The sequence below is a fragment of the Eubalaena glacialis genome, chromosome 18 (assembly GCF_028564815.1).
Source record: "Eubalaena glacialis isolate mEubGla1 chromosome 18, mEubGla1.1.hap2.+ XY, whole genome shotgun sequence".
NCBI classification, from domain to species: Eukaryota; Metazoa; Chordata; class Mammalia; order Artiodactyla; family Balaenidae; genus Eubalaena; species Eubalaena glacialis.
Window position 1 is genome coordinate 68,558,888 of NC_083733.1, and position 27,821 is coordinate 68,586,708.

Below are 27,821 nucleotides of genomic sequence, written 5' to 3' on the forward strand. Positions count from 1 at the left end.
AATATTTATTTATTTATTTATTTATTTATTTAATTTTATTTTGGCTGCGCCAGGTCTTAGTTGCGGCGTGTGGACTCTTAGTTGCAGCATGCATGCAAGATCTAGTTCCCTGACCAGGGACTGAACCCCGGCCCCCTGCATTGGGAGCACGGAGTCTTACCCACTGGGTAAGTGGGTCCAGTCTTACTCACTGGACCACCAGGGAAGTCCCTAAGCTACTTTTTAAAAATCTGTTCCCCTAGAATGCTACCAAATCAAACTCGGGTTCATTCACTCCATGCACAGCAAAGCCAATCTACTGACACTGGGTTGTGGTGAAGGAAAGTACAGCGTTTATTGCAGGGTGCCAAGCAAGGAGAACAGGCAGTTCATGCTCAAAAGACCTGAACACCCTAATGGCTTCAGGAAAGAGTTTTTAAAGACTGTTAGGGGAGAGGGTCCTAGGATGCAAGATCAGCTCATGGACAATTTTCTGATCGGTTGGTGGTGAGGTAGCAGGGTGGTGATTCAGGAATCTCACCATCAGTCTTCTGATTCCAACCAGCCTGGCTTCTGATGTGTTTGAGGTCAGCAGTTTCCACCTGGTGGGAGTCTGGGTTCTGTAAAAACAGCTTAAGAACATGCATCAGACATTGTTAACTGTTTTCCTTAAGGAGAACTATGGTCTTGTGACCCCATCCCACAGGTTGACTTATTGCTTTAGTTATTATACCCTTTCCTCCTTGAATGTCTCTTCTTTGTTCCCATTGCTGCCCCTTAAATGATAGACTGTTTGAGCCCACTCTTTGGAACTGAGGGAGGCCTAGTCCGCTAAAGTTTTTTCCACAGACAAGAAGTGGGGGATGCAGAGAGGCTTGGGGGTGGGTGGGAGGAGTCTCCACAGGGTCCTGCTAGGTTTCAAGAAGAGGCTCTTGGGGATTCCCTGGCAGTCCAGTGGTTAGGACTCCGTGCTTTCACTTCTGTGGATCCCGGTTGGGTCCCTGTTTGGGGACCTAAAAAAAAGAAGAGGATCTGGGAAGGCGTAAGGGGGGGAAGGGGGGAAATCACTCTGCGGGCTGCAAGCCTACGTCACAGCCCTACACCCTTTGCACCGCCCTGGGCGACTGTCCCAGCATTCCAAGCCTCACTTTCCCTGGGGCACAGCATGGACGCTCTCGCCCCCACTGCCTGGTCCTCCCCACTTGAACCCACTGTTAAGAAACAGGTCTGGGCCGGCGCTCAGTTCCTCCTGTGGCTCTTAGGTGGAGGCAGACCCTCCCCCTCCCCCCTCCCTGCGCCCCACTCCCTCCCCTCCCCCTCCCTGCGCCCCACTCCCTCCCCTCCCCCCTCCGCCCCACTCCCTCCCTCCGCCCCACTCCCTCCCCTCCCCCCTCCCCACTTCCCCCCCTCCCCCCTCCCCACTTCCCCCCCTCCCCACTTCCTCCCCTCCCCCTTCCCCCTCTCTCCCCTCCCCCTCCCTCCGCCCCACTCCCTCCCCTCCCCCCTCCCTCCGCCCCACTCCCTCCCCCCAGTTAAGGCGCGCCTCACGTCTGCGTATCTAGGGGAGACTACATTACCCAGAGGTGTGCATTGTGCGGCTGAGGAGGGCGCTGGCCAATGACGGCCAGTCGTAGGGGCGTTTCCTGCGGCGCACGTACGTGGGCGGGACTTCCGGTTTCTCTCAGAGGACGCCATTTGCCTCAGCGTTTCGCTCCTGGCTGGCTTTTAGGTGCCGAGAGCTGGGCTGCGCGGCTACTTAGGCATTTCGTGGGGACTGAGCAGGGAAGGGGGATGGGACTCCCTTTCGTGCCTTGGAACGGGCCGTGACTCCCTAAACGGGCGTGTGCACTGGTCGCCCGCCGGGCCATGGCCTCTCCGGGCTTTCAGCACCCGCCCTTCGTCCCCGCAGTTCCCGAGGGCGGCTCCCGGTCTGGTGCGCCTTTTTCTCGGAGAGCGGCGGTCAGCCGAGGTCGCCCGGCCAAGGCGGGGCGGAGGCGAGGAGCAGCAGGCCGCCCGGTGCTCGCCTCTCCCAGCGTGGCAGGAACGGAGGGCCCCGTCATGGCGGCGGCGCCGACCCACCAGACACAGGTGAGTGGACGCTGGTTGCGGAGCTGCTTCTCTCCGAGGGCGGAGACGGTTCCGGAAGGAAGGCATCCCCTGGGTTTGTCTTCGCGGTCGTGTGCTCTGGCGTGGGGAGCTGCTTTGCTACTTAATTTATCCTCGGTCCTAAAAGCTGTTGGGTCGCTGACATATGCTCAGTAAGTTGTGGAAAAATGATTGATGCATCCTTCAGGGGCTTCCACCGTAGTAAATCCCGAACTCCGCCATGTGCTGCAGGGATGTACCCTGCCCCCCCCCCCACTCCCGCATTTCTCCAACCGGTGGCCTTGGGAAATGGAGGGAGAGAGACGCTCATGGACAAAGCCAGGGTATATTGGTTGTTTCACAAGGCCCATGAGGGCCTGTGAGGTTGCCATGGTGCCTCCTAGATGCTAAGACGTGTCTTGGGAGGGCGAGGTCCTGTAGTCTGTTGCCGAATGTTCCACTCACCTTCAGCCAGGTCAGACGTTGTGGCCAGTCTCATGGCCAAAGCCCGTGTTATCTTTAGCCATTTGTGCTCTCTGGTCCTGAAGTATTCCTGGCGTAGGGCTGAGTGCTGTCAGGGTTCAGGAAGGAAGCGGCTAATGGTTCATTGTGGAACCTCCCCGGAGTCTGGGAGACCCAGGAGGGTGTGGGGAGCTGGTCCAGGTCCTGCCATTACCCAGGTAGTTCCACCCCTTCAGGGGTCTCTCCAGGGAGGTCAGTGATGAAGGCTCTGCTTCTCTGTGCATGTTCACAGGAATATTTTCAGGTGTGATGTAATGGACTTAACAGCAAAAATTGGTGTAAATGCTACACAATCTCGTCATTAGGTATTCACTTTGATGATGGAAGCGTGTCGGGTTACTTTATTAGACCCTGTATTAGGGTAAGCTGTGTTAAAATCTTGCCCCTCGTTTGTAAGACACAAGACTCTTGGTGGATTGGTGGAGCTCCCTTAGTCTCGGGTCATCGGCTGGCACGGAGATGTTTACGTCAGGGGCTGTGGGACAATTAATGAAAATCCCCAAGCACACCGAACATTGAATAATTTCTGTCTAAATCTCACAACTGTTATTGGTGAAGTGGGAACTATTGTTGTATTGATCCAGAAACCAAGGCTCGGAGAGATGAAGTGATGTCTCCAAGGTAACACAGCTGGTAAGTGTCGGGTTTCAAGAGTTTGGATGTAAACAAGAGAGTGACGAAAGAACTGGGGACTGTTAGTCGCTTTCACCAGGATGTGAAGCCCTCAGCATGGGGCAGGCAGCTAGCAGGACCAGGGAGGCTCAGGTACTGTTGTTGTGACCGTTATTGATACTGTTATTGTCATTACTTACTCATGCCTCTGAGGTCCTACAGCTCCTCCTGTCTGCATCTGACGGCCCACACGTTACTTCCATTGTCTCGTGTGACTTTGCAGTGGCTCCCGCATAGGAGACTTCTTCCTTACACTACTGTATTATGTCCAAAACGTTGTCCACTTCAGCCCAGCCTAGAGCTTGGCCCTCAGGAGGTGCTAAGTTGTTAGGGTCTTGATCTCTGTGCACCTTTAACAGCCTTCCAGAAACAAGCTCCGATCCCATCCAACAGCCCCAGGGTCAACACTACTACCTCTATTTGACAGGTGTCTGTGACTTTCGATGATGTGGCTGTGACTTTTACCCGGGAGGAGTGGAGGCAGCTGGACCCGGCTCAGAGGACCCTGTACCAGGAGGTGATGCTGGAAAACTGCAGGCTCTTGGTGTCTCTGGGTAAGGCCTTGCCACTCTGCCATGCAGAGGACCTGCCATCTCCTTGGCAGACATGCTCTGGTTCCATGCCCGGCTGATCGAGCAGCTTACTCTCTCTCTTCCCTACAGTTTAAGTCATTTTTGAGATTCATCTTTTCCTGCCTGCTATCTCTGTGTTTCTTTGAGCAAGAAACAGTTCCCCTTTGGCTCCCAGAAGGTGGTGGAAGGAAATGGGGGTGTTCTGCAGAACCCAAAGGCAGAATTTCCAGTTGGGCCACATGGGACTGAAATAAGGACTGGGAACCACCAGGATTATGCCCTGACTTCTGGATCTCTTGTCTTGACTTCTCTCTCTGGCTTTGTTTACGTCTCTGTCTTTTCAGAATGGCTTTTGTGTCTCAGCAAGTTTGTGGCAGGAGTGGCCACCCCAGTCCCTGCTCTCTGTAGCCCCCAGATGCCTTGTTTTTACTTCTTTGCCTACTTAACATTGTTTCTTTTTCTTTCTCTACTGCTGGGCTCTAGGGGGTTGTCCCTGAGGCAGGAGTGGCCACCTGAGCCTCTACCCCAGTGCCCAGCACAGACTGGCCTCTGTCTGAGGTTCTTATTTCACATTCCAGACCGGGAGCTGACTGGGTGGGGCTGGTTGGCTCAAGTGTCCCCTGCAAGCCAGTCCACAGGGCTGTGAGTGATGGGAGGGTCTCCAGGAAGAGGGTGAGGCAGGTGGGGCCTCGGGAGGTCTTTGCCTTCAGTGCCAGCAGGTATTGTTGTAAACCACAGGATCTCGGTTATGGGGCTTTTCTGTTCTCCTGTGCCTTCATGATCGTCTCTTGTTCCCTGAGTCCTGGCCAAGATCCTCTGCTAGTCCAAGAGAGAGAAGCTGAGAGAGTAGTGCTTCTCAGTACTTGGCGGTTTTGTCCCCAGGAGACACTTGGAAGTCTGCAGCCACGTGTGACTGTCACACCTGGGGTGTGGGTGGTCCCGGCATCTAGCAGGCTAGAGTCCAGAGATGCTGCTTAGTACCTGAGGCTGGACAAGACAGCCCCATTCAACACAGGATGATCCCGCCCACAAGGGCAGGAGAGCCAAGGTGGAGAAACAGCAGCCTGAGGATAATCACCTTAGACCTCTCAGTTTGAGGGAAAGGAGAGCTGTAAATCCAGGGCTTAGGGTAAGACATGCCTGTTTTTAGAGAATTGGGATTGTATTCTGTGTTTATGAGAAGAGGGTACACAAAATTAGGAAACGTTTGACATATTTAGATATTTTATAACAAAATTTTAAAAATAAAAAGGTCCACTATCTGGCCCTGCTGACCCTTCACTCACCTCCGCACACTTTGCCTGAGCTCAGAATGCTGTGGTCATGCCAGGATCTTGCTATTTCCTGTGCACGTACTCAACATACTTGCCTCGGGCCTCTACAGTTGCTGTTCTCTGTGCCTGGTGGGTGTGCTTGGGCATTTTGGCTTTTCTTCTTTTTTCTTTCTTTTTTTCTGAATTTTTAAATTTAATTCTATATATTTATTTATGCAGTAGGTTCTTATTAGTTATCCGTTTTATACACATTAGTGTGTATATGTCAATCCCAATCTCCCAATTCATCACACCACCACCACCGCCCCCCCCACTGCTTTCCCCCCTTGGTGTCCATACGTTTGCTCTCTACATCTGTGTCTCAATTTCTGCCCTGCAAACCGGTTCATCTGTACCATTTTTCTAGGTTCCACATATATGCGTTAATATACGATATTTGTTTTTCTCTTTCTGACTTACTTCATTCGGTATGACAGTCTTCAGATCCATCCATTTCTCTACAAATGACCCAATTTCGTTCCTTTTTATGGCTGAGTACTATTCCATTGTATATATGTACCACATCTTCTTTATCCATTAGTCTGTCGATGGGCATTTAGGTTGCTTCCATGACCTGGCTATTGTAAATAGTGCTGCAGTGAATATTGGGGTGCATGTGTCTTTCTGAATTATGGTTTTCTCTGGGTATATGCCCAGTAGTGGGATTGTTGGGTCATAGGGTAATTCTGTTTTTAGTTTTTTAAGGAACCTCCATACTCTTCTCCATAGTGGCTGTATCAATTTACATTCCCACCAACAGTGCAAGAGGGTTCCCTTTTCTCCACACCCTCTCCAGCACTTGTCGTTTGTAGATTTTCTTATGATGAGCATTCTAACTGGTGTGAGGTGATACCTCCTTGTAGTTTTGATTTGCATTTCTCTAATAATTAGTGAAGTTGAGTAGCTTTTCATGTGCTTCTTGGCCATTTGTATGTCTTCTTTGGAGAAATGTCTGTTTAGGTCTTCTGCCCATTTTTTGATTGCGTTGTTTGTTTTTTAATATTGAGCTGCATGAACCGTTTATATATTTTGGAGATTAATCCTTTGTCCGTTGATTTGTTTGCAAGTATTTTCTCCCATTCTGAGGGTTGTCTTTTTGTCTTGTTTGTAGTTGCGTTTGCTTTGCAAAAGCTTTTAAGTTTCATTAGGTCCCATTTGTTTATTTTTGTTTTTATTTCCATTACTCTAGAAGGTGGATCAAAAAGATCTTGCTGTGATTTATGTCAAAGAGTGTTCTTCGTATGTTTTCCTCTAAGAGTTTTATAGTGTCTGGTCTTACATTTAGGTCTCTAATCCATTTTGAGTTTATTTTTGTGTGTGGTGTTAGGGAGTGTTCTAACTTCATTCTTTTACATGTAGCTGTCCAGTTTTCCCAGCACCATTTATTGAAGACTCTGTCTTTTCTCCATTGTATATCCTTGCCTCCTTTGTCATAGATTAGTTGACCATAGGTGGGTATATATCTGGGCTTTCTATCCTGTTCCATTGATCTATTCTGTTTTTGTGCCAGTACCATATTGTCTTGGTTACTGTAGCTTTGTAGTATAGTCTGAAGTCCAGTATAGTCTGGAGTCTGATTCCTCCAGCTCCGTTTTTTTCCCTCAAGACTGCTTTGGCTATTCAGGGTCTTTTGTGTCTCCATACAAATTTTAAGATTTTTTTTGTTCTAGTTCTGTAAAAAATGCCATTGGTAATTTGATAGGGATTGCAATTTTTTTTAATTAATTTATTTATTTATGACTGTGTCAGGTCTTCTTCGTTGCTGCGCGCGGGCTTTCTCTAGTTGCGATGAGCGGGGGCTGCTCTTCATTGCCGTGCACAGGCTTCTGACTGCTGTGGCTTCTCTTGTTGCAGAGCACAGGCTCTAGGCACGTGGACTTTAGTAGCTGTGGCTCGTGGACTGTAGAGCACAGGCTCAGTAGTTGTGGTGCACAGGCTTAGTTTCTCTGTGGCATGTGGGATCTTCCCAGACCAGGGCTCGAACCTGTGTCCCCTGCATTGGCAGGCGGATTCTTAACCACTGTGCCACCAGGGAAGTCCCAGGGATTGCATTTAATCTGTAGATTGCTTTGGGTAGTATAGTCATTTTTACAATATTGATTTTTCCAATCCAAGAACATGGTATATCTCTGCATCTGTTTGTATAATCTTTAATTACTTTCATCAGTGTCTTACAGTTTTTTGCATATAGGTCTTTTGTCTCCCTAGGTAGGTTTATTCCTAGGTATTTTATTCTTTTTGTTGCAGTGGTAAATGGGAGTGTTCCCTTAATTTCTCTTTCAGATTTTTCATCATTAATGTATAGGAATGCAAGAGTTTTCTGTGCATTAATTTTTTTTTAATTAATTAATTAATTTATGGCTGTGTTGGGTCTTTGTTTCTGTGCGAGGGCTTTCTCTAGTTGTGGCAAGTGGAGGCCACTCTTCATCACGGTGCGCGGGCCTCTCACTATCGCGGCCTCTCTTGTTGCGGAGCACAGGCTCCAGACGCGCAGGCTCAGTAATTGTGGCTCACGGGCCCAGCTGCTCTGCGGCATGTGGGATCTTCCCAGACCAGGGCTCGAACCCGTGTCCCCTGCATTAGCAGGCAGATTCTCAACCACTGCGCCACCAGGGAAGCCCTGTGCATTAATTTTGTATCCTGCAACTTTACCAAATTCATTGATTAGCTCTGGTGGCATCTTTAGGATTCTCTGTGTATAGTATCATGTTATCTGCAGACAGTGACAGTTTTACTTCTTTTTTTCCAATTTGTATTCCTTTTATTTCTTTTTCTTCTCTGATTGCCGTGGGTAGGACTTTCAAAATTATATTGAATAATAGTGGCAAGAGTGGACATCCTTGTCTTGTTTCTGATCTTAGAGGAAATGCTTTCAGTTTTTCACTGTTGAGAATAATGTTTGCTGTGGGTTTGTTGTATATGGATTTTATTGAGGTAGATTCCCTCTATACCCACTTTCTGGAGAGTTTTTATCATAAATGGGTGTTGAATTTTGTCAGAAGCTTTTTTTGCATCTGTTGAGATGATCATACGGTTTTTATTGTTCAATTGTTAACATGGTGTATCACATTGATTGTTTTGCATATGTTGAAGAATCTTTGCATCCCTGGGATAAATCCCACTTGATCATGGTGTATGATCCTTTTACTGTATTGTTGGATTTTGTTTGCTAGTATTTTGTTGAGGATTTTTGCATCTATATTCATCAGTGATACTGGTCTGTAATTTTCTTTTTTTGTGGTATTTTTGTCTGGTTTTGGTATCAGGGTGATGGTGGCCTCATAGAATGAGTTTGGTAGTGGTCCTTCCTCTGCAATTTTTTGGAAGAGTTTGAGAAGGATGGGTGTTAGCTCTTCTCTAAATGTTTGACAGAATTCACCTGTGAAGCCATGCGGTCCTGGACTTTTGTTTGTTGGAAGATTTTTTTTTTTAATTTAATTAATTAATTAATTAATTTATGGCTGTGTTGGGTCTTCGTTTCTGTGCGAGGGCTTTCTCCAGTTGAGGTAAGCGGGGGCCACTCTTCATCGCGGTGCGCGGGCGTCTCACTATCACGGCCTCTCGTTGCGGAGCACAGGCTCCAGACGCGCAGGCTCAGTAGTTGTGGCTCACGGGCCTAGTTGCTCCGCGGCATGTGGGATCTTCCCAGACCAGGGCTCAAACGCGTGTCCCCTGCATTGGCAGGCGGACTCTTAACCACTGCACCACCAGGGAAGCCCGAAAACCATTTTGAGAATGAAAAAGAAGAACATAAGTAGAGATATAGGAAGTCCTTGCAGGCAAGCTCATAACTAAGTTTCCCATTTATGTAGTATTAGCCAAGAAAATCGATATGTAATTTGGGGAGTGTCTAAGAGGATCTTTCAGGAGTTATAAGGTGTGCTAAAAGTATGGCTTTGTACGTATACATGTGTGTGCATGTTAGTGTGGTATTTGTAAAAAAATAAACAAACATGGGACTTCCCTGGTGGCGCAGTGGTTAAGAATCTGCCTGCCAGTGCAGGGGACACCGGTTCGAGCCTGGTCTGGGAAGATCCCACATGCTGAGGAGCAGCTAAGCCCGTGCGCCACAACTACTGAGCCTGTGAGCCACAACTACTGAAACATGCGTGCCTAGCGCCCGTGCTCTGCAACAAGAGAAGCCACCACAATGAGAAGCCCGCGCACCGCAACGGAAAGTAGCCCCCACTCGCTGCAACTAGAGAAAGCCCATGCGCAATGAAGACCCAACGCAGCCAAAAATAAATAAATTAATTAAAAAAACAAACAAACAAAATCCTTTTTCCTCATAACACTTGTGATATCAAACGTCTGGGTTTTCCATACCAGGCAATTCCGACCCTAACTACCTGGAGTTGGCACAGACTCCACAGGTTAATAAGGATCCAGTCCCATAAGACAGCCCCTCCATCCCCCACCCACCCACTTCAGATGTCAGTCGCAAGTCCTCACAACCTGTTCTGACCAACCAGCTATAGATTGGAGATTTCCCTTTTGGCAGATTGAGGCATATACTAGGATCACAGACAGCAGCTCAGGAACATGATAGAGTCCCTAATAGAAGAAAGCAAAAAGGTCCCAGGTCTGATTTCTGTCTTAGGAGAGGAAGTCCATGGGTATCTGCTGGGGTGAAGGTTTTCGTGTCCCCAGGTGAAGTCATCTTCATCAGTGAGGTCTTGGTCTGGGACGTGGGGCAGGGTATCCTTTGCAAGTGGGTACGCACTTGACTTGATGTGGGCCTCAGTATTTGCCGTGTTTGGTGGAAACAGTGGCTTCCTCAGAGGGTTCAGGCCTCTGAGTTATAAACCAATGAAAGTACCCAGACCAATTATAGTAAGAGCAACAGTTACCGGAATGGCATATGGCTGTTCTTGAAGGTTTGGTTTGTTTGTTTTGTTTTGTTTGAAGTTCAGGGTAAATGGATCCCATATCAGGTGACCAGCTGCCTGGCCTGTGGGGCAGTCTGTGGTTAATGGGTGCCGGGAGCATGTGCTCCCTCCTTCTGGTCTCCAGCCTCATGGGATGATGGGAAGCTCTGTGTGTAACTGCAGGGGAGACAGTGTGAATGGCCTCCTGTAGAACGAGTCTTTGTGTACATAGAGGTGAGGCACATTCCCTTCCAGAGTAGGAAAGGGCAGTGGGACATTTTTAAAGGTATGTGATTCAGGGAGCCTTGAATTAAGGCTAAGGGGTGAGATAGAGGCCCATTGAGGGGTTGGTTTGTCAGACTGGAGTTTGAAAAGGAGCTGTTTAAGGAAATCGTTATGTTTTTCAGTTAAACCAGCTATTTGGGGCCTATTGGGGCCGTGAAGCTCTATTGACTACCTCTCTCCAGAGCCCAGCATTGTGTAATTTGAGAAGTGAAATGTGTATCTTGGTTATTGTCAGTAATGTCTGTAATTGCAAAAGGAGTAAGGAGCTTCCTGGCGAGGCCTAGCGTTGTGGCCTTTATAAATGTAAGGACATGTGATTTTGACTTATTTTTGGGGTGTTCGTGAGACAGTTTCTTTATCCTGAAGGAGGCAGTTTTTAAGCAATGGCCTAACAGTTTATAATGAATGTGAAGAGGAGGTCGTTTGTTGATCAGGGCATCTAGTGCTAAGATGACCTCCTGAATAGGCCAAGAAATGTTTCTTTGGTCCCATTTTTTATTTGGACGTTCTGGCTGCGGGATAGAAAGCGGCAGCATTCTGCTGAGCTCCGCCATGTGCTGTGGGTGTAAGAGACACAGACCCCCGCAGCTGTGCACTCACTTAATCCCAAGGTGCCCCCCGGGTAGCCAAGGGCTGTGGGGAGGGGTGCCCTCCTCCGGCACCACGGCATCTGGCAAGGACCCACCTTGTCCTACAAGAGGAATATGTCAGAGGGCCCCGGTTGGGTTCCATCCTGTCCTGGGGCCTCAGAAGCTGTGCTGAACTTGTGATGTGCTGTTGCCATGATCCAAAGCTTGGTGGGCAACTGGGTGTGGCGGTCAGTGGCTCGGGGTCTGCAACAGCCTTCATTATCTGGAGAGCCTTGTGTATCGTTAGTTGTTGTTTTAGTAGCACATAGTACCAGGCTGAGGGGGCAGTCTGTTACATCAGAAGCCCTTGGGCATCTTGTGGCCCCGGTAGGTGATTCAGAAACTCGAGGAAGTGTGAGAAGAGGTTGTCAAAGCCTCTTTGGTGAAGGAGTCTCTGAGGACACTGATGGGACTGGCTATTTAACAGTATTTTGAGCAGATTTTAGAGCTTTTGTTGGAGGGAGTCCCATTTAAGGTGGGCTGATTTGCAAGTATCAGCATCAGGGAGAGTAAATAAAATTTATAAATGAGGAATATGTGGCCACCAGACCCAAAGTAATACTAAATAGTATTTTAATCTAAAACTAGTCCCCAAAGGATTAAAAGGTGTTGGACTCACTGTCACAAGTGTGTCAAATGAATCTCCTTAGATGAGGTTGTCATTGATGTAACATCGCCTGTGCTCCTGGAGAGAGGTGGGTGGGTGCAGCTTAGGTCTTGGCTGCAAAGGGTGTGGGTGTTGGCAGAGCTGCTGAGCCACCCCACGGGGCAGCCTGGGAGAGGAGTCCTATTTGCCTTCAGAGCGAAGGCAAACCGTGGTTGAGAGGCTGTCAGAATACACACCAGCAGAACACGTTAGCCAGATCTGTAATTGAAGAGTAATTACCAGGTTCTAATAATATTGGGTGTTGGGTGTGTGGATCTTGTTAGTCAGCTCAGGCTGCCATTGCTGTGTGGTTAAACAGCAGCTTTATTTTCGCACAGTTCTGGAGGCTGGAAGTCCCAGTTCAGTTGCTGATAAGGATCTCTTGCTGGCCACCTTCTTGCTGTGTCCTTACCTGACTTTTCATCTGGCTTGGAGAGGCCTTCTCTTCCTCTTAAAAGGATACCGGTCCTACCAGATCAGGGCCCCACCCCGTGACCTCATTTAACCTTAACTACCTCCTTAAAGGCCCTAAGTCCATATAGGATCACACTGGTGATTAGGGTTTAACACATGCAGTTTAGGGAGACGCGATTCAGTCAGTAACAGGGACCCTAACAGATGGGACCACGGCATATAAGATTGCAGTAACTCACAGTGAGGTGCCCTGTGTTTTTTTAGGTTTAAGAACACGCACAGCTGGGCTGTCACGTGGAGAAGCAGTGGGGATCATCACCCCTTGATTAATTAGGTCTTATATAAAAGTTTTACTCCCCAAAGACCCCTTTTCAACTTACATTGGGCTGAATAATTATTTTAACTCGGGTCTGTAGGGTCCCATTTTATCAAACCAATTAATTTGTAAGTGCCAAAAATTTATTTTAATTGTGTATTGTGTCAGAGCATCTATGCCCAATATGGGATACTTTATTTAGGACAGTGGGTACTAGGGCTATAGGAAATTCAGGCAAAGCGACAGTCAAAGTGAGATATACCTATTTTTTCTCTTTAATATTTAGGTACTTTTTACAGTGGTGGAGTAGAGTGTTTCAATTTAGTGAGATCCCCAGGTATAACTATGATTCGAGCCCCAGTATTAAATTCATGAAGTTTTGTCAGTTGGTGCATTTTAGCAAATTCTAAAGATAATTTAGAACCTGTGTTGTGGAGTCAGACAAACCAATCAGTGCCCTGTTTTGTTTTGGTGATAAAATTTTTTTTAATATATAAATTTTGTTATGGCATATGTAATTATTATATAATAATTTATTATATAAATTTTAGTGTATCAATTTTGGATTTCCAATTGGGTCAGAGAGACAGAGTTCTAACTTAGTTATACATTGTATGTTATTTAAACTTTTATTCTCCCTGTTATCTAGTGTTTTTTGTTGTTGTTACTGCTTTTAAATCAATAAGTAGTCTAGAACCAGTATTATGTTTGCTAGACCTGGCATTTGCTTGGTATGTAAGGTTAATAGTGTGCACCCCTCCCCTTCTTTCTTCCTTTTGAGCTTTTCAGCCATTTAAAGCCCTGGTTTTTAGTTTTAGTTTGTCTCCTGCTGAGGAGAGGAAAGAGGGGAGGGGCCTGGGGCCTCCAAGATGCAGCCTCTCCCCTGGATGGCCCTGGTCCACAGCATAACGAGCCCCTTCCTCCCCACTCATTTTTTTTCTGCCTCCAAACAAAATCTTTTTTTTTTTTTTTTTTTTTTTGGGTAGGGGGGAGGGGTCACCTTTCTGCTCCCCCCCCCCACCATTTTTCTTTCTTTTACTTGGGTATTTACCTGGTAGGCTCTTAGCAGTCCCAAGTGGCAACCACTGTGAGTGGCAGCCTGCCTTTCTAGGGAGGGGCTGGGGCTCATGCCTCAGGACAGCAGTGGTGGTGGCAGTGTCCTGACAGGGTGACAGTTTGGCGTCGAGGAAGAGCTCTCCACGTGCTGGTCTGCAGCAGCACTCACGAGTGCCGGACACACTGGCCAGGCTTACACAATCTGGAGTAGGTTGAGAAACATCCTCAGGTGTCTCAGAGGGCAGCAAGAACAATATTCCTTATTCCTTTGTTTCTCCCCCCATTATGCGTTGAACTACTAGTCTCCAGAGATGGGATCTCTTATCCGCTACGTGGTTGGGGCAAACTGCAACAACAGTAAGGCAAGCAGCCGTGGCAAGGTTTGCCTGTGAAGCAGTCTAAGCCTCTTTTGTGCCATGGCATGTGTGAGGGGGGTGCCCTATGCCACTCGGATCCCTGTATTGCTCCAGGGACCAGTGCCTGGACTCTGGCCAGGTGTGCCCTCAGAGGGCAGGCAGTGCCGTCAGTCTCTCACAGGGTGGTGGGCAACTCAGTTGAGCGGCCCCCCACGGACTTCAGTGTTGTTGGCTCAGTTGATCACACTTGAATCCCAACCGTCTATGGGGGGGCCTCGGTGTTAGGCAGTAGCCAGTTACCTGGTTGCCCTGGGGTCACCAGCCCAGAAACTTGGTGTGTTGACCATGGCGAGACAGACTAAGTGCTCCGTCTCTTCCCAGATCAGGTGGCAGCTAGGGACTCACAGCCCTTGTGGACCTAGACAGGAGGAGCGCTCTTCAGAATTTTGCTTGGTATCTAAAAAAAGACTTAGATCAATGGAAACATACCTTACTTTGACTGAAAAGAGTCAATATTTTAAATATGTGAGTTCTTTAAATTATTCCATCCATTTTAAACAACATAATGCATTTAAATTACTTGGTACAGTCCCTGGGATATGGTTACACTCTATAAACGTTAACTTTTCAATTATTATTAAGGTTTAAAAGTTCATAGTGACGTGGTGGATTGGTTAAGCACCTGGACTCAGCCACTGTTCAGCAGAGTCTTCTCAGGGAATGACATTTGAGCTGAGACCCAAAGAGAGGTAGCTGGAAGGAGCAAGGTGGGGAGAGAACAGCCTTGCAGGGAGAAGGGCCAGCATGTGCAAAGGCCCTGAGGTCGCAGGGAGCGTAACTCCTGACAGCTGAAGGGAGGTCTCGTCGCTGTCGCTGAGCCCCCTGCTGGGCACGGAGCACACAGGAGAGCACATTGCTTAGTGATGACTGATGAACCCTGGACCTGCCAGAGAAGGTGTCGGTGAGTCCTCGCACCTCTGCCATCGACTTCCTGCCGAGTCCGTGTGTCTTTCCCCTGCATCTGTGTTTGGCTGCATGTGACAGACCGGCTCAGTCTTCACCCTGGAGGAAATTTATTACCTCACCAGTACGAAGCTCAGAGGTGGGGCTGGCTACCGGGTTGGTGGGTGCCAGCCCAGTTGTCTGCTTCTCTCTGGTCGAGGGCCTCGGGCAGGTTCCCTCACAGGCGACCCAGGCTGCTGCAGGACTCCAGCACTGGCCGGTCCCCTCACTCAGCCATCCTGGACTAGAGCTCCCTCCCCCAGAGGGCTGGTGTAGGTCACCTGCAAGTTGGTGGAAACCAGAGCTTTCAGCCCTCCCCTGATGCCAGAATCTGGGGTGGTTTTTTTCAATCTGTAGGTATCCGGGCCTCATCTGCAGAGATTTGGTTTTTTCTTTTTTTTTTTTTAAATAAATAAATTTATTTATTTTTAGCTTCGTTGGGTCGTTGTTGCTCGCAGGCTTTTTTTTAGTTGCAGCGAGTGGGGGCTACTCTTCGTTGTGGTGCGCAGGCTTCTCACTGCGGTGGCTTCTCTTGTTGCGGAGCATGGGCTCTAGGTGTGTGGGCTTCAGTAGTTGTGGCACACGGGCTCAGTAGTTGTGGTGCATGGGCTTAGTTGCTCTGCGGCATGTGGGATCTTCCCAGACCAGGGCTTGAGCCTGTGTCCCCTGCATTGGCAGGCAGATTCTTAACCACTGTGCCACCAGGGAAGTCCCTATTTGGTTTCGGTTGGATGTGAACCAGACATCTCAGGAGGTTTTAATGCACAGGTGGTTGAAATTCACTTGGGTTAATTAGTAAACACCTTCTGGAAGGGGGGGGTCATATTCTCTGTGTCTCTTGGCTGCAACTGAATGGAGTTGGAACTCTGTGCAATGGAGGTCAAAGGGAATAGGTGTTGTCTACACAACCAGTACTACAGTCTAAAGTCTTTGGATCCCAACATTGGTGTTTGGTTTTTTTTTTTAATTTATTTATTTTATTTTTGGCTTCAATGGGTCTTCGTTGTTGCATGCGGGCTTTTCTCTGGTTGCGGCGAGCGGGGGCTACTCTTCGTTGTGGTGTCCAGGCTTCTCATTGTGGGCTTCTCTTGTTGGGAGCATGGGTTCTAGGCGCGTGGGCTTCAGTAGTTGCAGCACATGGGCTCAGTAGTTGTGGTGCAGGGGCTTAGTTGCCCCGCGGCATGTGGGATCTTCCCGGACCAGGGCTTGAACCCGTGTCTCCTGCATTGACAGGTGGATTTTTAACCACTGTGCCACCAGGGAAGCCCGCAACATTGGTGTTTTTGACCTTGGTTTCCAGGTTACAGGTCAGGATTTCTGTGGATGGAATCAGCTTCATTCTGAGGTCTTGTCCCCATCTTGAAGTCCCACACTAGATCGAGAGGTTTTCTTTGTTTTCACAGAAATCCTAGTGTCTTCTTCCTTTCTCCATGAACAGGGTGTCCTGTTCCCAGACTTGAGCTGATCTTCCAGCTGGAACAGGGGCAGAAGCTGTGGACGGTGAAGGAAGACCTCTCCCGCAGCACCTGTCCAGGTAGGAGCCAAGGTGTGGGCAGCTGGGAGACCCTGCAGGGGGAGGCCGCTGGCCCTGGTTCCTTGGGGAAGCGTCTTGTTCGGGCCTCTGTGGTGGTCTGGAGGCCACGGAGCCCTTTGACCCCAGGTCCCTCTGTCCTCCTGGAGGATAGAGGTGCATGAGCTGAGATGTGTCTTGGGCTCCAGCTGCCTGGGCTTCAAGCCTGGGTGCCGACCGATCACCAGCTCTGTGGCCCTAGTGAACTTTGGGATCTCGTTGTGTCTTTGTATATATAAGTTTGACCAAGTTAAATCTTAGCTGCCATGTCAGACAGACTCCAGCATCTTGGTGCTCAGCATATGGAAGCACTTGTTCTTTTTTTGTATTTCTTTCTTTCTTTCTTTCTTTTGCCACGCCTCGCAGCATGCAGGATCTTAGTTCCCCGACCAGGGGTCGAACCTGTGACCCCTGCAGTGGAAGCTCGGAGTCTTAACCACTGGACCGCCAGGGATGTCCCTGGAAGCACTATTTCCGAGTCACACCCGGTCCGTGTGACTGTGCAGCACACAGCTGTTCAGGGACCCGGGTCCGCTCTGCCGTCAGCATGTGGCTTGAAGGTTGTCCTGACCTCCTGCAGCTGGCAGAGGAGAGTGAGAGGGCCAGGAAGATGCCACCCCGACTCCCACAAACACCAGCCCCCCGCTTCCGCCGACAGGCACTAGGCACTTGGCCACACTCGGGGGACGGGGCTGGGAGATGGGGCTGAGCCGTGTGTCCAAGGAGAAGAGCAGATGGTTTGGCGAGTGTGGTCTGCTGCGCTCGGTCTGTTCCTGATAGTTGCTCCGTCCCCGGGTTGTTGGGGACGTGGTCACATAACGCGTTAAAGCATAAAACCGCTTAGCACGGCGTCTGCGCCGCAGTCAGTGGCTCGTGGGAAGTAAGCCGTTGGTGTCGTTCATGTCCCTGTATTGTAGTGAGTAATGCATCTCACGTTTCCCTCTGACCTCTGAGGAAAAGGGCCTTCCTTCCTCTCCCAGCTCCTCTCCAGCTCTCCTCTGCCTCCCCTTTCCCACCCTGTCTGTCCAGACACTCAAGAAGCCTTCCCTTGTTGCATGTCTCCCTACTCCTCCTGTTTGGTAAAACCTGACGGTGACATTTGTCCTGTTGTGCCCCACATCTGGGCTGCTGAGGGCACTGGGGCCGCCGTGTGTGGTGATGGGGCCCCTGCAGAGTCGTGCTCTTTCCCTCCTAGTCCCTCGGGCGGCCCCACCAGCCTGCGAGTGTCTGTGTGCAGCCTGTCGACAGCCCCTCAGAGGGGCAGTTCCGAGCCTCTGCCCTCTGCTCTCTGCCCTTCTCCACCTGAATATCTCAGAGGCACCCAGTCAACATGGCTGGCGAGGAACCCGTCACGATGCTCACTCCTTCCCCTCCCAAGTTAGAGTGCATGGTCCTGCCGTCCAAGCAGGTTGGAGACTGGATACAGCCCCAGAGACTTCCTCACCCCTCCACCTCCATTGGCCCCTACATCCGGCCATCCTCATAGTGACCACCTCCCCAGCACAGATGTCTCAGCTTGTGACCCCTCATGTGTCAGCAAGTTTTCATGTTAAAAATCTACCCCCTTGTCTTGCTTGGTCCTCTACCCTTCCACACTCATTCAGACTCTCAGTCTATAGTTTTCCTTTCACCTAGTGGAAGAGATCTTGGCCCAGGCCATGGCCAGTTGTTGAACCATAGTCTAGAGTACACCTTTTAGGGAAATTATTTCTTCACTTCCTTTTTGCTTGTTTAGCAATTTCATCCTTGCTCTGCTCAAGGTAAAAATGTGCCCAAGTTTCTTACACTTGAAGCAAATAAAAAATGCTCCTGTTTCATATTGTATTCATCCACTCTCTGAGGCATTTAATTTTTTACATTTTTTCACCCTCACAAACAGTGCTGCCAAGAACATTCATATGTATTGGTCATCTTGCACATTATTAGGTTTGTCTTTTGTTATTTCTCGGAGTAAAATTGTTGGATTATAGGTTATGCAAATTTTCAAGTTTAGGTGATAATGTTTTCTAAAAGGGATGTACCTATTTATAATTCTCCAGATTCCACCAGTTATGTCCTGTTCAGTCCTTGATGCTGTAAGGCTCCTCAATTTTTGCTTAACAGACTGACACAAAATTGTATCTTAGGTGAGCTTGCTTTGCATTTCCCTCGTTCACAAGCTTTAGCACCTTATCGTGTGATTATAGGCCCATTTGTACAATTGAACCCTTGTATCTGCAGGTTCTGCCTCTGCAGATTCAACCGAGCACAGATTGAAAACATCGGGGGGAAGAGAAAATACCAGAAAGTTCAAAAAAACAAAACTTGAATTTGGGGCTTCCCTGGTGGCGCAGTGGTTAAGAATCTGCCTGCCAATGTAGGGGACATGGGTTCGAGCCCTGGTCCGGGAAAATCCCACATGCCACCGAGTAACTAAGCCCGTGCGCCACAACTACTGAGCCTGCGCTCTAGAGTCTGTGAGCCACAACTACTGAGCCCGCGTGCCACAACTACTGAAGCCCGTGCGCCTAGAGCCTGTGCTCTGCAACAAGAGAAGCCACCGCAGTGAGAAGCCTGCACACCGTACCTAGAGAAAGCCCATGTGCAGCAACAAAGGCCCAATGCAGCCAAAAAAATAAATTAAAAAAAAAACAAAACTTGAATTTGCCTTGTGCTGGCAACTATTTATTGATATATAGCATTTACATTGTATTAGATATTATAAGCAATCTAGAGATGATTTAAGGTACATAGGAGGATGTGTGTAGGTTATATGCAAATACTCCACCATTTTATATAAAGGACTTGAGCATCTGTAGATTTTAGTATTGAGCAGGGGGTTTCTGGAACCAGTTTATCTGCTGTGGATACTGAGAAACAACTGTATTTTCTTCTTTGAAATGTCATTTCATGGAAAATGCCTGTGTTTCTGTTACCTTGTTTCCCTTTTGTTTGTAGGGATTTTTTTTGTACATTCCTGATACTTTTATCAGTTATAGATGCTGCTCTATCCCCAATATCAAAAAGATATTCTTGTTTTATTCGAAGATGTTCTAAGCTTGGCACTTGACATTTAACTCTTTTTGGTCTGAGGTAGAATTTGAGTATAGTGTGAGATAGGAATACAGTTGTTTTCTTTTTACTTTAAAAAATTTTTTTTATGATCCTTTTAATGTGTTGTTGGATTCTGTTTGCTAGTATTTTGTTGAGGGTTTTTGCATCTATATTCATCAGTGATACTGGTCTGTAATTTTCTTTTTTTGTAGTATCTTTGTCTGGTTTTGGTATCAGGGTGATGGTGGCCTCGTAGAATGAGTTTGGGAGTGTTCCTTCCTCTGCAATTTTTTGGAAGAGTTTGAGAAGGATAGATGTTAGTTATTTTCTAAATGTTTGATAGAATTCACCTGTAAAGCCATGTGGTCCTGGACTTTTGTTTGTTGGAAGATTTTTAATCACAGTTTCAATTTCATTACTTGTGATTGGTCTGTTCATATTTTCTATTTCTTCCTGGTTCAGTCTTGGAAGGTTATAACTTTCTAAGAGTTTGTCCATTTCTTCCAGGTTGTCCATTTTATTGGCATACAGTTGCATGTAGGTAGTCTCTTAGGATGCTTTGTATTTCTGCGGTGTCTGTTTTAACTTCTCCTTTTTCATTTCTAATTTTATTGATTTGAGTCCTCTCCCTCTTTTTGATGAGTCTGGCTAATGGCTTATCAATTTTGTTTATCTTCTCAAAGAACCAGCTTTTAGTTTCATTGATCTTTGCTATTGTTTTCTTTGTTTCTGTTTCATTTATTTTTGATCTTTATGATTTCTTTCCTTCTGCAAACTTTGGGTTTTGTTTGTTCTTTCTCTAGTTCCTTTAGGTGTAAGGTTAGATTGTTTATTTGAGATTTTTCTTGTTTCTTGAGGTAGGCTTGTATTGCTATAAACTTCCCTCTTAGAACTGCTTTTGCTGCATCCCATAGGTTTTGGATTGTTGTGTTTTCATTGTCATTTGTCTCTAGGTATTTTTTGATTTCCTCTTTGATTTTTTCAGTGATCTCTTGGTTATCTAGTAACATACTGTTTAGCCTCCATGTGTTTGTGTTTTTTACATTTTTTTCTCTGTAGTTGATTTCTAATCTCATAGCATTGTGGTCAGAAAAGATGCTTGAAATGATTTCAGTTTTCTTGAATTTACCGAGGCTTGATTTGTGACCCAAGATGTGATCTATCCTGGAGAATGTTCCATGTGCACTTGAGAAGAAAGTGTAATCTGCTATTTTTGGATGGAATGTCCTGTAAATATCAATTAAATCTGTCTGGTCTGTTGTATCATTTAAAGCTTGTGTTTCCTTATTAATTTTCTGTTTGGATGATCTGTCCATTGGTGTAAGTGAGGTGTTAAAGTCCCCCACTATTATTGTGTTACTGTCAATTTCCTCTATTATTTGCCTTATGTATTGAGGTGCTCTTATGTTGGGTGCATATATATTCATGATAGTTATTTCTTCTTCTTGGATTGATCCCTGGATCATTATGTAGTGTCCTTCCTTGTCTCTTGTAACATTCTTTATTTTAAAGTCTATTTTATCTGATATGAGTGTTGCTACTCCAGCTGTCTTTTGATTTCCATTTGCATGGAATATCTTTTTCCATCCCCTCACTTTCAATCTGCATGTGTCCTTAGGTGTGAAGTGGGTCTCTTGTAGACAGCATATATACGGGTCTTGTTTTTGTATCCATCCAGCAAGCCTGTGTCTTTTGGTTGGAGCATTTAATCCATTCATGTTTAAGGTAATTATCAATATGTATGTTCCTATTACCATTTTCTTTTTTTTTTTCAAATTAATTAATTTATTTTATTTATTTATTTTTGGCTGTGTTGGGTCTTCGTTTCTGTGCGAGGGCTTTCTCTCGTTGTGGCAAGCGGGAGCCACTCTTCATCGCAGTGTGTGGGCCTTTCACTGTCGCGGCCTCTCGTTGCGGGGCACAGGCTCCAGATGCACAGGCTCAGTAGTTGTGGCTCACGGGCCTAGTTGCTCCGCGGCATGTGGGATCTTCCCAGACCAGGTCTCAAACGCGTGTCCCCTGCATTGGCAGGCAGATTCTCAACCACTGCGCCACCAGGGAAGCCCTATTACCGTTTTCTTAATTGTTTTGGGTTTGTTTTTGTAGGTCCTTTTCTTCTCTTGTGTTTCCCGCTTAGAGAAGTTCCTTTAGCATTTGTTGTAGAGCTGGTTTGGTGGTGCTGAATTCTCTTACCTTTTGCTTGTCTGTAAAACTTTTGATTTCTCCATCGAATCTGAGTGAGATCCTTGCCGGGTAGAGTAATCTTGGTTGTAGGTTCTTCCCTTTCATCACTTTAAGTATATCATTCCACTCCCTTCTGGCTTGTAGAGTTTCTGCTGAGAAATCAGCTGTTAACCTTATGGGAGTTCCCTTGTATGTTATTTGTCGTTTTTCCCTTGCTGCTTTCAATAATTTTTCTTTGTCTTTAATTTTTGCCAATTTGATTACTATGTCTCTTGGCGTGTTTCTCCTTGGCTTTATCCTGTGTGGGACTCTCTGCACTTCCTGGGCTTGGGTGGCTATTTCCTTTCCCATGTTAGGGAAGTTTTCGACTATAATCTCTTGAGATATTTTCTCGGGTCTATTCTCTCTCTCGTCTCCTTCTGGGACCGCTATAATGCAAATGTTGTTGTGTTTAGTGTTGTCCCAGAGGTCTCTTAGGCTGTCTTCATTTCTTTTCATTCTACACTTGATCTTAGCCAAAAGGCCGAGAAGCGATCATTTCTTTTCATTCTTTTTCCTTTATTCTGTTCTGCAGCAGTGAATTCCACCATTCTGTCTTCCAGGTCACTTACCTGTTCTTCTGCCTCAGTTATTCTGCTGTTGATTCCTTCTAGTGTAGTTTTCATTTCAGTTATTGTATTGTTCATCTCTGTTTGTTTGTTCTTTAATTCTCTAGGTCTTTCTTAAACATTTCTTGCATCTTTTCGATCTTTGCCTCCATTCTTTTTCCAAGGTCCTGGATTATCTTCACTGTCAGTATTCTGAATTCTTTTTCTGGAAGGTTGCCTGTCTCCACTTCATTTTGTTGTTTTTCTGGGGTTTTATCTTGTTCCTTCATCTGGTACATAGCCCTCTGCCTTTTCATCTTGTCTATCTTTCTGTGAATGTGGTTTTTGTTCCACAGGTTGCAGGATTGTAGTTCTTGCTTCTGCTGTCTGCCCTCTGGTGGATGAGGCTATCTAAGAGGCTTGTCTAATTTATTTTTGTTTATTTTATTTTTTTGGCTGTGTTGGGTCTTCGTTGCTGCGTGCGGGTTTTCTCTAGTTGTGGCGAGCAGAGGCTGCTCTTCGTTGTGGTGTGCAGGCTTCTCATTGCAGTGGCTTCTCTTGTTGCGGAGCACAGGCTCTAGATGCACGGGCTTCAGTTGTTGCAGTACGTGGGCTTCAGTAATTGCAGCACGCGGGCTCAGTAGTTGTGGCGCATGGACTTAGTTGCTCCGTGGCATGTGGGATCTTCCTGGACCAGGGCTTGAACCCTTGTCCCCCGCACTGGCAGGCAGATTCTTAACCACTGCACCATGAGGGAAGCCCGGAATACAGTATTTTTATTCCCAGCATGTCTCCCATTTTTCTCGCTCCATTTACTTTATTTACTTATTTTTTTTAATAAGTTTATTTATTTATTTTTGGCTGCACATGGGCTTTCTCTAGTTGTGGCGAGTGGCGGGGCTACTCTTTGTTGCAGTGTGCGGGTTTCTCATTGCGGTGGCTTCTCGTTGCAGAGCGCGGGCTCTAGGCACACGGGCTTCAGTAGTTGCGGCACACGGGCTCAGTAGTTGTGGCGCACGGGCTTAGTTGCTCCACAGCACGTGGGATTTTCCTGGACCAGGGATCGAACCCATGTCCCCTGCATTCACAGGTGGATTCTTAACCACTGTGCCACCAGGAAAGTCCTCTGTATAAGTTTTTTTTTTGTTTTTTTTTAAATGAAAGCATCTCTAATCTTTTTTTTTTTTAATTTATTTATTTTTTTATTTTATGGCTTTGTTAGGTCTTCGTTTCTGTGCGAGGGCTTTCTCTAGCTGTGGCAGGCGGGGGCCACTCTTCGTCGCGGTGCGCGGGCTTCTCACTATCGCGGCCTCTCCTGCTGCAGAGCACAGGCTCCAGACGCGCAGGCTCAGTAATTGTGGCTCACGGGCCCAGTCGCTCCACGGCACGTGGGATCCTCCCAGACCAGGGCCCGAACCCGTGTCCCCCGCATTGGCAGGCAGACTCTCAACCACTGCGCCACCAGGGAAGCCCCTCTGTATAAGTTTTAAGTCATACAGCCTGATGGTTTGATTTACACATATTGTGAAATGATTACCACAGTAGGTTCAGCTGACACCCATATAGATAGAATAAAAAATAAAGAAGAAAAGACAAAAAGAAAAAAATTTTCTCCCTGTGTTGAGGATTCTTAGGATTACTGTCTTAACAGTGCTTCTTTATAGCATACAGCAGTGTTAGCTACAGTTATCGGGTTGTGCACTGCATCCCTAGGACTTGTTTATCTTACAACTGGAATTTTGTACCTTTTGACCATCTTTCTCCAATTTCACCTCCCCCCACATTAAATTCTTCATTGGTATAGCTTCTCTTTAATGTCTTCAAATAAACTATTAATTAACATTTTCTCCATCTAGATCATGTGTATTTTGCTAGTCTTTTCGCCACACTGTTTGGGCATAACAGACCCAATGTGTCCATCTCAGTCCTGCTCACCTCCTGCCTTATGAGCCCTGTCCTGGGAGTCCTCACTGTAACCCAAGTCAAAACCATGGGAATCAGCTTCCCTGGATTCTTGTCAATACCATCCTCATGGTCTGGGGGACCTTTGTACATTCTGTGTCCTAAAGCTATAGTGTCTTTCCCACCTCCTCTCTGTGACAACGCCAGTGGTGCCAGTAGGACTCCCCCTGGTCTCTTCCTGCACACAGTTAGCCAAACTCAAGGTTAGAAATACAGAACTCCAGGACTGCCAAGTCTGCCCAGGTCTTGTGAACCATCTGCATGTCGAGGGGTTTCCCAGTCCACCCTCAGGTTCAGTGATTTGCTAGGAAGACTCACAAAACTCCCTAAAACCTGTTATGCTCACAAATCATGTTTGTTACAGGGAAAAGATACAGATTAGAAGAGGAGCCGGAGGTGTTCCAGACACGAAGCTTCCGTGTCTTCAGCGTCTCGTTACCTCCTGGAATTGATATTTGGCAGTATGTGCACGGAGTGTTACCAACCCAGGAAACTCACCAGAGCCTCGGTATCCAGATTTTTATTGAGTCTTAATTATAGAAGCATGATTGATTGAGTCATTGTACATGGGACTCAGTCTCCACCCTTCTTCCCTTTCCAGAGATCCAGCTGATAACTCGTGGTTCAAAGCCCCAGCTTTGGTCTTTCTGCTGTGGCCAGACCTTACCCAGACCTAATGTCATCTCTTTAGCATAAACTATCTAGGGGCCCATAGTGAGTCATCTGTTGTCATAAAGTATCATGTACATCCCTAGGGACTCACCATGAACAACAAAGACACACCTGTCTCTCTGGAGATACCCAGTTTACAGGTTACTTCCTTAGAGCTGGGGCAAGGACAATACTTCTCTTTGGAGATAGTTGAATTTGCGTTAATACACTTCCTGTCTTTTACCAGGGCTGCATTAGATGCCTTTTCCTAGTGTTCTTTTTTTTTTTTTTGGCCGTGCCACTTGGCTTGCGGGATTGTAGTTCCCCTACCAGGGATTGAACCTGGGCCTGGCAGTGAAAGCACGGAGTCCTAACCACTGTACCATTATGGAATTCCCTTTTCCTAGTGTTCTTACAGCAACATGGGATGTCTTCGATTAAAGGAAACTGAAAGCCCACAGAGGCATTATTACTCTGTCCAGCCAAGCCTGTGAAATTGTGGTGTTATGTCCATTGCAGACTCTCTTACTGGGTCTGGCTTTCAAGGTGTCGGCAGTCTAATGACCAAGAAAGAAAGAAGTTACAATCTTGAGATTCAGAGGTAGCAAAACAGACACAGAGGCACAGTTTTCATCTTTATCTTTATCACTGAAATGCTAATTTTGTTTCTTCCTTGTTGGTATTACTAATGGGCCTTGTTTATTGGCTTTCTTTCAGTTGACAAAGGAAAACCCAAGACCACAGAACCTACCACTTGTGAGCCAACCCTCTTTGAGGGAGCCTCTATCCAGGAACTAATACAAGGAGGCCCAGTGGACTCCCAGTTGGGACAAACCAAGGATCAGGATGGGCCGTTAGAAATGCAGGAAGGACACTTGGGACCAGGGATGGACCCCCAGAGGGAGAAGCTTCCTGAGAAAATGAGTCCTGAACATGGCAGCTTGGGGACAGCTGGTGGTGTGTGTTCAAGAATTGTAGAGGAGCTGGTCCCTCCAGGAGGTGCTGTCCATGACCATGACTCATGTGGATCTGGTAATGATCCCATTATTCAGGAAGAGGAAAGTATCTTTAAATGCAACGAATGTGGGAAAGTTTTTAACAAGAAACACCTTCTTGCTGGACATGAAAAGATTCACTCTGGCGTGAAGCCCTATGAATGCACAGAGTGTGGGAAAACCTTTATTAAGAGCACACACCTCCTCCAGCACCACATGATCCACACCGGGGAGAGGCCCTATGAGTGCACAGAGTGCGGGAAGGCCTTCAACCGCAGGTCATACCTTACACAACACCAGCGGATTCACACTGGGGAGAAGCCTTACAAGTGCAGTGAATGTGGAAAGGCCTTCACCCACCGCTCCAATTTTGTCTTACATAAGAGGAGACACACTGGGGAAAAACCCTTCGTGTGCAAAGAATGTGGGCAAGTCTTCCGACATAGGCCAGGATTCCTTCGACATCACATCATCCACAGTGGTGAGAATCCGTATGAGTGCTTTGAATGTGGCAAGGTCTTTAAACACAAGTCATACCTCGTGTGGCACCAGCAGACTCACACTGGGGAGAAGCCCTATGAGTGCAGTGAATGTGGGAAAGCCTTCTGTGAGAGCGCAGCCCTCATTCACCACTACGTCATCCACACTGGGGAGAAGCCCTTTGAATGCCTCGAGTGCGGGAAGGCCTTCAACCACAGATCATACCTCAAGAGGCACCAGCGGATTCACACTGGGGAGAAGCCTTTTGTGTGCACTGAATGTGGAAGGGCCTTCACCCACTGCTCCACTTTTATCTTGCATAAACGGGCCCACACTGGAGAGAAACCTTTTGAGTGCAAAGAATGTGGGAAAGCCTTTAGCACTAGGAAAGACCTCATTCGGCACTTCAGCATCCACACTGGGGAGAAGCCCTTTGAGTGCACGGAGTGTGGGAAGGCCTTCAACCGCAGGTCAGGCCTCACCAGGCACCAGCGGATTCACAGTGGAGAGAAGCCCTATGAATGCTTGGAGTGTGGGAAGTCCTTTTGCTGGAGCACAAACCTCATTCGACATGCCATCATCCACACCGGAGAGAAGCCTTATAAGTGCAGTGAATGTGGAAAGGCCTTTAGTCGTAGCTCATCCCTCACTCAGCATCAAAGAATTCATACTGGGAGAAACCCTGTCAGTGTGACAGATGTGGGAAGAACCTTCACCAGTGGGCAAACCTCAGTCACCCTCCGAGAACTCCTGTTGGGGAAAGACTTTTTGAATGTAAACACCGAGGAAAATCTTTTGCAGGAGAAAACACCTACCATGACATCTGATCGTACATACCAAAGAGAAACCCCACAAGTATCTTCTCTGTGAGAAAACCTGTCACGGATCATCAGTAGTTGTGTAAAGACGCATTGTAGAAATTGACCCAGCCTAGAGCCTTACTCTACATCTGAGAGTTCATCTGTGAGGGAGAGACCAGTGTTTATTGTGCACTAAGGAAAACTTTAGCTACGTTTTTCCCTTAGTTTACACTGCAGTGTTATCTCAGGAATTTTTATAAAAAGAAGGTGGAAACTTAGATGAAAAAATGAAATGCAAACACAGTTTCTTTGCGACTTCTCTGTCAAGGTTATGGCACTTTGTCATGGATCCCTTAGTTTACTTGGGGTGAGGGGAATGTTATTGCACAGGCAAAGGGCCTTGACCCTTTATGTGTCTTATATATACATTCATTGCTGTCCAGTATTGGGAGAGTTAGACACTTGAGGACAGGTATTTAAGTAGATAAAGATACACATATGACACACGGGCACGTTTTATTGCACCAGTTAAGACTGTTTCAGGCTTTGGTTTTTTAAAAAAACAAATGGTTCTTTTGGTGGTTTTGAACACCAGACATTCAGACTTTTTATTGATTCGATCTGTGTACTTAATTTCTGTAGCTATACGGTAAATCTTAAAATTGGGTAAAGTGAATACTTTCTTTTATTATTTAAATTAACTCAGCTTTCCTAGTTCCTTGGACTTTCCATGTAAATCTTAGGATGCAAAAAAACCTTGCTCATGTATTTATAGAAATTGATTTAAACCTGTAGAGCAGTTTGTTTAAAAGCAACACCATGAACACAGTACATGGTATGGCAT

General features: G+C 46.8%; 1 protein-coding gene across 3 annotated transcripts; it reads left to right on the forward strand.

Annotated features, from left to right (window-relative positions):
- The first annotated feature begins 1,695 nt into the window (after positions 1-1,695).
- Positions 1,696-27,534, forward strand: LOC133079054 (zinc finger protein 264-like). Of its 3 annotated transcripts, XM_061174326.1 has the most exons (5): positions 1,696-2,067; positions 3,686-3,812; positions 16,154-16,249; positions 24,416-24,559; positions 25,420-27,534. In XM_061174326.1, the coding sequence occupies exons 1-5, from the start codon at positions 1,846-1,848 to the stop codon at positions 27,045-27,047; spliced, it is 2,217 nt and encodes a 738-aa protein (XP_061030309.1). In that variant the 5' UTR covers positions 1,696-1,845; the 3' UTR covers positions 27,048-27,534. The 3 variants fall into 3 exon arrangements, with proteins under 3 accessions (XP_061030309.1, XP_061030310.1, XP_061030311.1); XM_061174327.1 differs by lacking the exon at positions 16,154-16,249; XM_061174328.1 differs by lacking the exons at positions 16,154-16,249; positions 24,416-24,559.
- Positions 27,535-27,821: the final 287 nt, after the last annotated feature.

Bases quoted from the DNA above. Each gene is read 5' to 3' on its own strand.
- LOC133079054 (XM_061174326.1), top strand. From the start codon at position 1,846: ATGGCCTCTCCGGGCTTTCAGCACCCGCCCTTCGTCCCCGCAGTTCCC. The intron at 2,068-3,685 runs GTGAGTGGACGC...TCTATTTGACAG, and splicing joins CGCCGACCCACCAGACACAG to GTGTCTGTGACTTTCGATGA. The intron at 16,250-24,415 runs GTAGGAGCCAAG...TGTTTGTTACAG, and splicing joins CTCCCGCAGCACCTGTCCAG to GGAAAAGATACAGATTAGAA.